The following is an 11,942-nucleotide window of genomic DNA, read 5'->3' as shown; positions in this document are numbered from 1 at the left end:
AGATAGGCAGACTCACACTAGAGGCGCAACAGTACCTAAGATTGTGCTATTTGAACCTATGGTGCTGTTTTCCAGTCTGTCCCTCCCGCCCACAACCACTCCAATTCACCCCCATCTGTAGTCACTGCGCTACACCCCAAAGGTTACTTTCTTTTGTGGACGAAAGGGGCCACATGCTAACTTGACAAGCTCAGGGAAGGCCTGCATGGTGGTCTTACAAACTCGGAGACCTAAAGTAACCACAAAGGATGGTCTGAAATTACACTTTAACTAAAAGCAGTTATGGTGGGTAGTTACATCCTAGACCTGTATCTTCACTGACAAGGTCAACGTTTACCTTAACTGAGCTTGTCTTTTTGCATCTATAATAACATCCTTGAAATGTCTGGGTAACTTGTAACTTCCCTTTTTACAAACCTCTTTGGGCTCAACCTAATGTGCCTGGGCTCCAGGACAGATACCACAAATTCCTTCATTGTTATGTTAATTGTTCCTGCACCCACCTAAGTACGTGTCTATAATTTTACTTTTTATCCAATCCCAGGGGTTTCTGCCCCACCCCCGCCCCCGCTTTGCTTTCTCCCACCTCTCGAATCTATCACCAATGAATTTCATGTAACCTACCTACATCCCTTCCTTTGATTGCAATGTATAAAAATAGATGAGAAACCACCATTCCGTTGAGATATTGCTTCCTGGCAATTGTCGACAGTTTGGCTCAAATAAACTCACAAAATTCTTTACAGGTTTGAATGTTTTGCTAACACTTTTATTGGGAAGCATACACAGGTCACTTCACAGGGTGGAAAGCAGCCCGACGCCACTTGGCAAGACCCAGAACAATGTTGGCCAGAGTCAGGAAAGCCACCATCGCTAGGACTAACCCCAGCATCAAAGAGGTGAGAGAAGAGGTCGACTCCTCCACATCAGGGTTAGCAGTCTTCCCCAAGAAGATCAGTGGCCCCACTGTGACATCTGCCTCTTCTGTCACTGAAAGATGAGACACCCAAGGGTCACCTTTGTCCCTCACCAGGAATCAGGTTAAGGGTTTTGCTCTGCCTCGGTGGACTGAACTAGGTTTTGTTTTAATCAAGAAAGCTCAAGCCCTAGCTGGGTTGGCTCAGTGGATAGAGCATCGGCCTGTGGACTAAAGAGTCCCAGGTTCGATTCCAGTCAAGGGCACATGCCCGGGTTGCAGGCTTGATCCCTAGTAGGGGTCATGCAGAAGGCAGCAAATCAATGATTCTCTCTCATCATTGATGTTTCTATCTCTCTCTCCCTCTCCCTTCCGCTCTGATAGCAATAAAAATATATATTGTTAAAAGAAAGCTCAAAATTGCACCCCTAGGAGTAAACATCTTTAAATGGGGGATAAGGGAGGAAAATGTCACCCTAAAATGACAGCAAGTACCCCAAGGGGAGAGCAATAGCCCTATGGCCAACTTAAGACTTACCGTGCCTGCGCCTGCGGGAAGCAGACTCTTGCCGCTGTCCCACCAGTCTCCTGGACCGACTTGGAATGCCACAGCTGCCGTTGTTACAGCAGTGACAGATATCAGCAGTGCCTTCTACTGGGGACCAGCTGAGAGGGAAAGACGAGAGGGTTAGATGACGGTTGCCTGCAAGAAGCAGTTTGCTGATAATATTCATGTTGGGGAACAGACACAGGGTGGTCAGTCAGGTTTTCTACCCCCGCCATGTCCAATCTCCTCTCTTCACCTGTTGGAAGACTTGCTGAAGGAGCAGGCTTTGTTTAGTTGGTCTGGGACTTGGTCAGCTGAAGTGACCTTCAGATGGCAGGTGATATATATCTGGAAGTAAAAGCAGTTATTACTAGGGGAGCTCTAAGCTGTATCAGTGACTTTAATAAAAAGTCATTTCTTATATAACCCTTAACCCTTGGGAGGAGGGGTGGAAGAGCTACATTTTAGAGATGGGCCACAGAAGGTCAGAGGTTAACTTGTCTAAAACTTCAGAGCAAGTAGCAAATTGGATTCTAAATTGGAACCCATCATCTTTAACTTCCCAGCCTATCCCAAACTTGTCTAATCACCAAGCATGCCCAACCTAGGCCCATTAAATCAGAATCTTGGGGCCCAGGCCAGGAATCAAGCCCAAAGGGGCTATTATCCCCCAGACCACCTGGGATAGGTCAAATTTGGACAAAGCCAAGGCTCAAGTCAGCTCTGGTCCTCTTGAGAGGGACATCCTCAGCCAGAGGTCCTATTTTATACTCTACGTGGCACATCAACAGCCCCCTGCCAACCCTGCAAGGGCATGGAAATGCTATCACCTTCTCGCTGAAGCCTTCTGCAGAGCCACAAACCTTGGCCACCACCTAGTGGCCAAGTATACAGGCAGGGAATCCATTTTGGAAACAAACAAGGCAGGAGGCACTTCTATCGGCCCCACCACAGAAGGGTTCTGGGGCCTTGAGAGTCCCTATTCCAGGAGGGAACTGTTCTTATCCTCAGCTTCTTCTCAGTACATTTTTTCGGATGCTAACTGGGGCCTAAGATCCTAGGGTGGTTCCCCATTAGCTCTTGAATAAGCTGTTCCTTCTCTCTTCTGCCATGGCCACAGTCAGCCAGGCCACACAGCCCACCTTTGAGGGAGAACCCTCCCAGAGCTTGGGCTACCTGCCACTGATCAGCATTGTCCTCTGGTCTCTTAGTACCTCCCTATCCCTGGAGATGCAGATACCAGCTCAGGCGACCCCCTGTACGAAATCTTAGGCCCGTCCTCCCCACTGGACCACCTCGGAAGTCAACCTCAACTCCCTATCCCCCAAAGGGTCCTCTAGGCCAGGGGTCGGCAAACTCATTAGTCAACAGAGCCAAATATCAACAGTACAACGATTGACATTTCTTTTGAGAGCCAAATTTTTTAAACTTAAACTTCTTCTAACGCCACTTCTTCAAAATAGACTCGCCCAGGCCATGGTATTTTGTGGAAGAGCCACACTCAAGGGGCCAAAGAGCCGCATGTGGCTCGCGAGCCGCAGTTTGCCGACCACTGCTCTAGCCTATGACCCACAAGGGGGGGACCAGGACCCTTTCTCAAAGTCTGTTCTCCTTTATCCCCAGTTCCGTTCAATCCAGGACCTGCCATCAGAAGCTTTGGGACATCGCACTAACAGCTTTCATTCCTGCCCCTCCTGCTATCTACCAGTCTGTATCAAACTACTTCTGTTCTCAGAACAGAACTCTGGGCGAGGTGAGGGAGCAGCAACATACTCTTCTACAAATTCCCACTGCTTGCCCCTGATGCCTCCCAGCCTTTGAGCCTCTGGTTCAGTGGTTTGCAAACCTGGCTGCTTATTAGCGTCATGGGGAGCTTAAGTGGCTTTTGATGCATTTTCAAGTAAAACAAGATAGACTAGTGGATGGATGATGATATAGTAAAACATTAATGGTAGAACCTAGATGGTAGGTACATAGATGTTTGCTATAAAATTCTTTCAGCTTAATGTTTGAAGATTTTTATAAGATGTTGGAAAAGGCATTGCCAACCCCCTCCCCCACTTAAGTGAAACTATATGGGAATATATGCAAGTATCATAATCACTTTCCAGGGGATTAGTATAGAGCTGGAGTTGAGAACCCCCGTTTTAATCACTTCTCCCTCCTGACCAGCTATTCCAAACTTTACAACCCCTATTCCTAACTTGCTTAAAAGCTACTTGAGCCCAGCTGGCATGGCTCAGTGGTTGAGTGTCAACCTATGAGCCAGAGGGTCATGGTTGGATTCCTGGTCAGGGCATATGCCCGGGTTACAGGCTAGATCCCCAGTAAGGGGCATCCAGGAGGCAGCTGATCAATGATTCTCATGTTTCTCTCTCCCTCTCCCTTCCTCTCTGAAATCAAAATATATTTAAATAAAAGCTACTTGATTTTTATTTGTCAAATTCTACCAGCACTGTCTGATTATAGGGCAGTCCTACTGGTGCTTCATGTCCCATCTGTCCATACCTCAGTCATCAGGAGCAGTCTACATTTTAGCTCCCACTCCCTCCATCCCCTTAGTTTCAAGTGGGCTTTCTCACTTAGTGGTTCTGAAGGGGTGGCCCCCAGAGAATTTGCATCGGGGACTTGTCAGCAATGCAAATTGTAGGCTCCAATCCAGACCTACTGAGCCAGACCCTGGAGGCAGGGCCCAGCAATCTAGTTCAACAGGCCCTCTAGGCGATGCTGATGCATTTGGGTTTCACAAAGTCACTGGTCTAGCCTATGATCAAGTTTAAGATGCTTCGCTGTATGAGAAGTTCTCATCTGCTTTCCTTGCCCTTCTAGAAAGCCTCTGGAAAGCTGACACCTGCTTTTGTCAACTTCTTTACTCAAACCCACCCGCCCTCCCCATCATCTGGGTTCTGGCCCTGCTGACCTTGGCAAGGACAAGATCAGTAACCTGGTCACCAAATACCATGGTTGTTGGTGCTCATCTTATTTGAACCATCAGCTAAGTCTCCTGGGTTCCTCTTCTTTGTTCTATTTCTAGGATCCCTGATTCTGTCTCTATCCTTCATGGATTTGCTACCTATCTAAGGGACTGTGTCACCCATGGCTTGAAGATCTCTCTAGAGCCCATGGCTTTATCTACTTGGCAAGTTGTGGAGTTACTAGGAAGGGGGCAGAGCTATTAAGTTATTACTTGAGACAACTAGTGAGCTAAAGCAGCAGAGTAAGCCTGATTGGCCTGACCCCTAAAGTTCTGGGTATTAAGAAGAGGTATTACCATGTTTCTGGAGTCATTAGCAAAGTGGAACACATCCACTGTGAACTGGAGAGTCTCTGGCCCCGGTCTGGGCGCTTTGAAAGCAGATGAAGCATCGGAGAGGCCATCCACGAGACAACTTTGAAGAGAATGAGTGAAGAATGAAGTTAAAGGCCGAGGAAGGTGGCATAGGTCATGTTATGAGGGTTCCCCAGAAAGGCAGCCCAGCCCTCACCCATGGAAGTCCACAATGGTGTGATACGGGGAGGCATTCCGATTTGGCGTCGGTGTAGCCACACAGTGGTCCACGAACAGTCGCAGTGGCACGTGGCTGCCAGTGTGAACTTCGGCCTGGAGGTGGGCTGTGTCTCCCAGCTGGAAGGTGGGGGACCTCTTCTTAGAGCTCCAGTTCTCTGAAGGACACAGTCAGGAGTGAGAGCTCCCCTCCCCGCCAGCTCCCCCCCACCAGCTCCCCCCCACCAGCCCTCCTTGCTTACCCTCCATCAGGTACAGGGAGAAAACCAGCTTCTCCTCCGAAAACACTGTGGTCCTGAAGGGCACCCAGGTGGGAAGGATGGCATGGCTGCTCACGTTGCCCTGCCTGGGAAGAGAACAGGAGCTACTTGTCGTGGGGCTCACCCCATATGGCTCCACATTAGAGGGGGTCTCACTTCTACCTCATTGCAAAGTCTTTAGCTGTGACCCAGCCAGACAGCTAGTCAAGGCAGCTGAACAGACACATGAAGTCTCAGCCTGTCCCTTAACCTCCTGCACTCAACATGTGTGAGTGGTTCCTCCCAGCCATGAGGACATCTGAGCTACAGTATGAAGGCAGCCATCTCAAGTTACTTTGGTTTCTAGACCCACATCTGCTCCTTGTGAAGGTTCACCTGGGAGGCTCCTTGTTAAGGTTCACCTGGGAGGCTCAGGTGTGGGGTCTGAGGCCACAGTCCCTCTCTGTACTTCTCAGGATTCTTGAGGCCAGTCCTAGTGAAGGAGTCTTCAGAGACAGATGCAGCTAGGCCTCTGGTTATTTTTTATACATATAAATATGTTTTTATTGACTTGAGAGGGGACTGGGGGGGGAGAGAAAAACATTGATCACCTGCCTCCTGCATACTCCCTTCTGGGGATGGAGCCCGCAGCCCAGGCATGTGCCCTGACCAGAATCAAATCAGCAAACTTTTTGGTGTAAGGGATGACGCTCAACCAACTGAGCCACACCGGTCAGGGCTTGAGGCAATCTTTTAAATCCACTTCTCTAACACGTGTGCATGCTTGACCTTGCTCTTAGGCCAGGATTTTTAGCAATGCACCAAAATTCACTAAACAATCTATAATAATAAAAGCGTAGTATGCTAATTAGACCAGACACCCTTCCTTCCGGACCAAGCAGCAGCAGGCGGGGTCCGCAGGCCTCTGGTTCTTGAGAAGCTAGTGAGATACTCTGAGCCTAAACTGAGACAGGAAGTCCCTGGAAGCAGTCAGGTGTCTCAAGACATCTGCCCCGCTGACCCCAGGGGGGTCTAATGGAAAAGGCTACTTCAAGAACCAGACCTCCGCTAACTGGAGCTGGGATAAGGTACCTCAGCCCGAGACAAGCCTCCCCACGGTCCGCAGACATCAGGCCGGTGAGCCAACATGCTCTGTTCCGTCCCCAGCAGAGCTATTTTGAAGTGAGAGATGGCCATGATCCCAGCAAGGCTTCAAGTCTCTCTGGCCAATAGGAGGGCAGGCACAGAGCCCTGCCCTTGGTGACTCCATCTCCCCCACCCAACATCATCAGGCGCCCAGCTCCTCCAACTCTCCTTAGCTCTCTAAGTCAGCTGCCACAGGTCAGGTCTTCTCTCATCCCAGTCTCCAACTGGTCCCACCAGCTCCCACGTGTCTCTCCTACCAGCTACCAGAGGACCTTCCAGGTTGAAGAATCAGTTCTCATTCTGTTTGGTGCTTGGGGAGGGGCACCTGCTAAACTGAGCCTGAACACCTTCACTGCATCTCTGGCCTTTAGAACCCATCTGTCCCCCTCCCTTTATTAAGCCATAGGCACCAGGCCCCCGGGCTGTAGCCCCGACTAGTGACTCACTGCTCTCCCCTGGGGTGTATGTGGCTCTGCCTAGATCTCAGCCTCACCTGTCCCAAGGCCCCATCCAGGATCTTGTTCTGGGAACTCCTCCCTTGACCTCTCTCCTGGCGCAAGCTCATCCCTGTACCCTCATGGTATCAGCACCATCCTCCCCTACCTTCCCCCAGAGGGGAGGACAGGGATTAAGACCTACACACTGTGCACTCAGCCCAGCACAGGACCCTGTGTTGTGTTATAAGCCACAGCCACCCTCTCCTCACACCGCAGTGCCAAAGTTCACGGTCACTGCTTAGCGCTCAGGGCTTGAGGGGCTTCCCCCACCCACACACGTGGACTGGGTTAAACCACAGGGAAACAGCCGGATGTGTTGGTCAGAGCTCGGAACCTCCCCCTACACTTTTGAAAAAGTGTCCTGAACTCCAAGGGGCAGCTGTGGCCCAGATGCATTTCAGAGGCTCAGGAGGCCCCTGACTCTACCCAGGGCTGAGGGCAGTGACCACAGCCCACGCACGTCCACCTTCTTGCAGCCATGCTGCCAGATGTGGCTGGGAGGCCGACGGGATTGCCAAGGGGCCTTGGCACCAGTGGCAGCGACAGCTCCTCCCGCACTGACCTGGGGAAGCGGCATTCTATGGGCACCTCCACGCGGTTTGTCCTCACGATGGACAGGTTTCCCACAGGGCGGGGGTTGTGGAGCAGGAAGGTGCTGTACACCAAGGCGTCCTCGGTCACCTGAAGGAAAGGGGAGGGTCAACCCCACCAGCTTCACCTGTCAGAGCTGGGCCCAACCTATGCCAGGGAGCAGGGAGGGGAGCCCAACGGAGGCCGGGAGGACACAGGCCCCGACCCAAAGCCTGCTCTGCTGCGACCATGGAGAGCCTGGGCAGGCGCCACCCGCACACCTCGGTTTTTTTGTTCTTGAAGTGTTGAGGGCACTGCAGGGGTCTGGTTCAACTCCCAGAGCTCGAGGTGTTGGGCATGTTCCTCTGCTCAGGCTGCCACCCCAATCCACACCCAGTTTCCTCTTCCAGGGGAGGCCTGGGGCCCAGAACGCCACCAGGATGAAGCCAGAAAGTTCCAAGTTACTTTGGTTTCTAGGCCCACATCTGCTCCTTGTTAAGGTCCCCTTGGAGGCTCAGTCAGCACCAGGGTGCCCTGCCTCTTCTGACTTGTTCTCTGGCCCATTTCACAGAAAGCCAAATGGGTTCAGTGGCTGCCTGAGGCAGGACGAGTACAGGCAGGTGCCACTGGAGCAATTTGCGGCTTCTAATCAGCTTTTCAGGAGATCACCTGGGGCCCAAGTGGTTGCCTGGCCCACCCAACCCCTCAACCTTCAGGGGAGAGCCCTAGCTTTCTAGTAAAGAGTGCCCAGACAGACCAGCTGCATAATTTGTGGGGCCCATTGCAAAATGAAAAGGTTGAAAAGGTAAGATTTTCAGGACAGCAGGGTAGTAAACCAAGTGTGGGCTGTGGAATGGCCCAGGAGTCGTTCCCAAGCAGCCCTGACCCCAGGTGATCCTTATCAGGCGAGATTGGGAAAGCTCCCTTTCACTTGTGGGAAACGCTGCACTTGTCAGGCTAGTGGAGCCATCTGGGATCTTAGAGATACTGATGTCTGGCTCCCCCTTCTGTTCTGGTTTAGCCTATGGGAACCGGGAGTTCTAAAAGCCCCAGCTTAGTTTTAACAGCTGAATCTAATGCAAGGATCTGAGAGTTACTAAGCTAGACTAATTCCTTAAATAACTACCGCACCTCGCTGGCTTCCCAGCCCTCTCCCCAGGGATACAAGGACCCAGGAGTCTTCAAGGCAAACCCTGGGAACCACACCTAAAGCTAGAGCTCCAGGGGATGCCTCCAGGGGCTGGGCTTGTCCCGCCCCAGCCAGCTACTAAGATTCCAGTCCAGAGCTGGGTGGGCAGAAGTGGGAGCCCCATGATGGAGGGGAGGACAGGTTCTCCATGAAGCAGAATGAAGTTGGTCCAGGGGATTGTGGACCAGCTAGGGATCTGTGCCCCGCCAGCCCTGCCTTGCCGGAAGGTCCCTCCTAGTCTGAGGATAGCAGTTTCATTAATGCATTAATTCAATTAGCCTGTGGTAAAATTGGTTTCGTTATAGGCCATTTTGCTGAAAGGCACAGAACCTATTCATGACATTAAGTGAGGACTTACTAACCCCCCACTTTAGGGGAGAGGTCTGGCCTGGAGAACTCAGTTCTCCTCCCAAACATGCCTCCTACATTAAGCCCTCACTCCCCAGTCTGACCTAAAATGCACTGCCCTCTGGACTCCACCCACCTACCTAATTTGGCCAACTAAAGGCAGAAGCCACCACCTCTCCCCCCCTCCCAGTGCCTCCTCCCTCCTCTCCCCCCAGCCCAGCTTTAGGCCTCAGCTGCTCCTCCTCCCACCCCACAAGTGAAAGGGAGCTGCCCTAGTCCCAGCTACACTATCTCTGAATCCACACTCCCCATTGGGGGCCACCTCTCCCGTGTCCTCCCACCCATGCCAGGCCCAAGCCTCACCTGCAGGCTGTTGCCACACTCATGTAGCCCAACCTCAAACCTGACCACATCATCGGTGTCCATAGAGACCAGGGGCTCACAGTCCTCGGGGCCCAGGGTGAGGTCTGCAGGCCTGATGAGCTTCCCGGTGCCAAAAAGGTCTTTGCTGACAGTGACCATGAGCTGGGCCTCCAGACACTTCACCACAATGCGGGGGGTCCCCCTCTGCCATATGGGCTGGGAGTAGCACAGCTCCGTGCCTCCCCAGAGCAGAAAGCAGATGATGAAAAGCCCATAGCTCAGCGCCATGACACCTCCAAACACTCCCTCTAGTAACTGCTGGGCAGCCACCACCTGCCCTCTTATACCCTGGATGATGGCCACTCACACCTGGGCTCCCACCTGCCCCCCCACCTCAGCCAATCCAGTCAGCTAAGCTCTTGCTGCTCAAACTGGCATCCCGTGCAGCAGCATGGGCATCACCTGGAGCTTGTTGGCAATGCAGGCTCTCAGCCCCATCCAAATCACAGAGTCAGAATCTGGTTTTACACTCCCTCCCCAGTTGATTTGCATTCATGTTAAAGTGTGAGAAGTGTGACCTGGCAGCCTGGTCAATCATAATTTCTCATCCCTTTCTACTCCCACCCCTCGTGCCCATCCTTTGCTGGCCCTGTCCTCATAGCCTACTGAGGGAGCTAAGAGCTGTCCCAGGTGGATGGGGGAGGCCAAGAGAAAGGTCTTGATTGAAGGGTGGGTAGAATTTTATTGGAGAAGGCAGGTAGCTTATTCCAAGTAAGAGCAGGAAGAGGCATCATTAGGAGCTGGCAAATTTTGACCTGCTGCCCAACATTATGGAAGATAGGAGGGGAGGTCAGTTTAGGTAGAGGCAGCTGTGTGGGTAGAGGTGTAGACAGGACACTGGATGGGCGGGGGAGGGAGCAATTTGAGCTCAGAGTTGCTGGAGCTTCAGATTGGGGGAGCGGAAGAGCAAGAGTGGCAGTTTAGAGGGCTGGGGAGGATCCTGAAGGTGCAGGCTGAGAGGTTGGATTTTACTCTGCTGTGGAGAAGCACCACAGAGGGGCCTGAATCAGGTGAGGAATCTGGTTAGCTCTGCCTGGAAGCCTTGACTGGAGTCAAGGGTCAAGAGGCTATGGCACCAGTCCTGGTGGCAGAGGGTAGAGAAGGATGGACAGGGTCAGCATTTACAATGGCCTACTCTGCCAGGCCTGGGTAAAACTCCTTCCGGAGGGAAGGAGAAATACAAAAATTAATGGCACTTAATTCCTAGGGTAGAAGTATGTACTCAGTTGTAAATGCATGCCTCTAAAGTAATTGAACCACAAAAAAGAAAAAAGGAAGAAAAAGATAAAATAAATAAATAAAATAAAGTAATTGAACCATAAATTTAAATTGCTGAAATACCCCACTGGTATTTGTGTGTGTGTGTGTGTTTAATATTCTAGTTTACTTGTGAAAAAATAAATAAACGGAGGGAAGAGATTACCCCACAACTTCCTCTGAGCTGATCAACATGGGGGGTGGAGGGCAGATACAGTCAACAGAGAAGCAGGTAGGAACTCAGAGCACAGGCTGCAAGCTCACTTTGGTGGCCTGCCCCCGTGGAAGCCCTCCTCTCTGGGTTTCCTGCCTTCCAGGCCCAGAAGGAGGGAGCCAGCTGTGGCCTGAGGCCCTGAGGGACAATGAGCTGAGAGACTGTATCCTACCAGTGGGGCCTCACTGGGGAAGGAAGGGGCCTCTTGTATTTGTTACCCACAGCTGTGTTTTCGAGTTGTGCTCGCAATAGGGTGGGGTGGGCCGGTAATGAGAAATCAGGAACTCCCTGAAGCCTCATATCCATCCCCTCTTGCTCTTTGCCTCAGAGCTAACCCCAATTAGAAGACTTCAGAAAAAAAGACATGAAGAAATTGGTGAGGGTCAGATGAAGCATGTACTGGTGGGGGCAGTCTGGGTGAGGGATAAGGGTGTCTTTTTTAAAATATATATATTTTTATTGATTTCAGAGAGAAAGGGAGAGGGAGAGAGAGATAGAAACATCAATGATGAGAGAGAATCATTGATTGGCTGCTTCCTGCATGCCCTCCACAGGGGATTGAGCCCACAACTGGGGCATGTGCCCTTGACCAGAATCGAATCCTGGACCCAGAATCGAATCTGGGACCCTTCAGTCCTCAGGCCGATGCTCTATCCACTGAGCTAAACCAGCTAGGGTGATAGGAGTGTCTTTAAACGCATGGAGTGGTGGTAAGCAAGTGGTATGAGGCTTGTATTTCTCTCTTTTTGTTTGTTTCTGTGTGAGTGTGAGTGTGAGTGTGTGTGTGTTTCTCTTTTTTGGAAAGAGAACTAGAGACACTTCCATCAGGAAGCATGGCCTGCCCAGCCCAAGCCAGATTCTGGGTCTTTTGCATTGTTTTTCTGAGAAGTGCTGCCCTCTGGTGGCCAGAATGCATCAAAGGCCCGGCCACTAGCCCAGAGCATAGCATTTTTCGTATCTTCCCAGATGTTGATTTCTAAGTACTATTCCGCTGTAAAAGCAGAACCTAGGGATCCTTGGAGAGTTGGCTGATTCAAGGGTAAGGCCGAAAAATACAAGGAGACTCTGGAACATATTGTTAAGCAAAAAAA

General features: G+C 51.3%; 1 protein-coding gene across 1 annotated transcript; it reads right to left on the bottom strand.

The window, feature by feature from the left end:
- Positions 1 to 790: 790 nt before the first annotated feature.
- Positions 791 to 9,608, bottom strand: ZP3 (zona pellucida glycoprotein 3; the record flags this gene model as incomplete). Its single annotated transcript, XM_079795772.1, has 8 exons — positions 791 to 990; positions 1,455 to 1,582; positions 1,720 to 1,811; positions 4,735 to 4,852; positions 4,949 to 5,126; positions 5,211 to 5,310; positions 7,409 to 7,531; positions 9,321 to 9,608. The coding sequence occupies 8 exons, from the start codon at positions 9,606 to 9,608 to the stop codon at positions 791 to 793; spliced, it is 1,227 nt and encodes a 408-aa protein (XP_079651898.1).
- Between the last annotated feature and the right edge of the window lie 2,334 nt (positions 9,609 to 11,942).

Source organism: Cnephaeus nilssonii, assembly GCF_951640355.1.
Source record: "Cnephaeus nilssonii genome assembly, chromosome: 2".
Lineage (NCBI taxonomy): Eukaryota > Metazoa > Chordata > Mammalia > Chiroptera > Vespertilionidae > Cnephaeus > Cnephaeus nilssonii.
The sequence above is the reverse complement of the archived record's forward strand: the minus strand, read 5'-3'. Positions and strand labels throughout refer to the sequence as shown.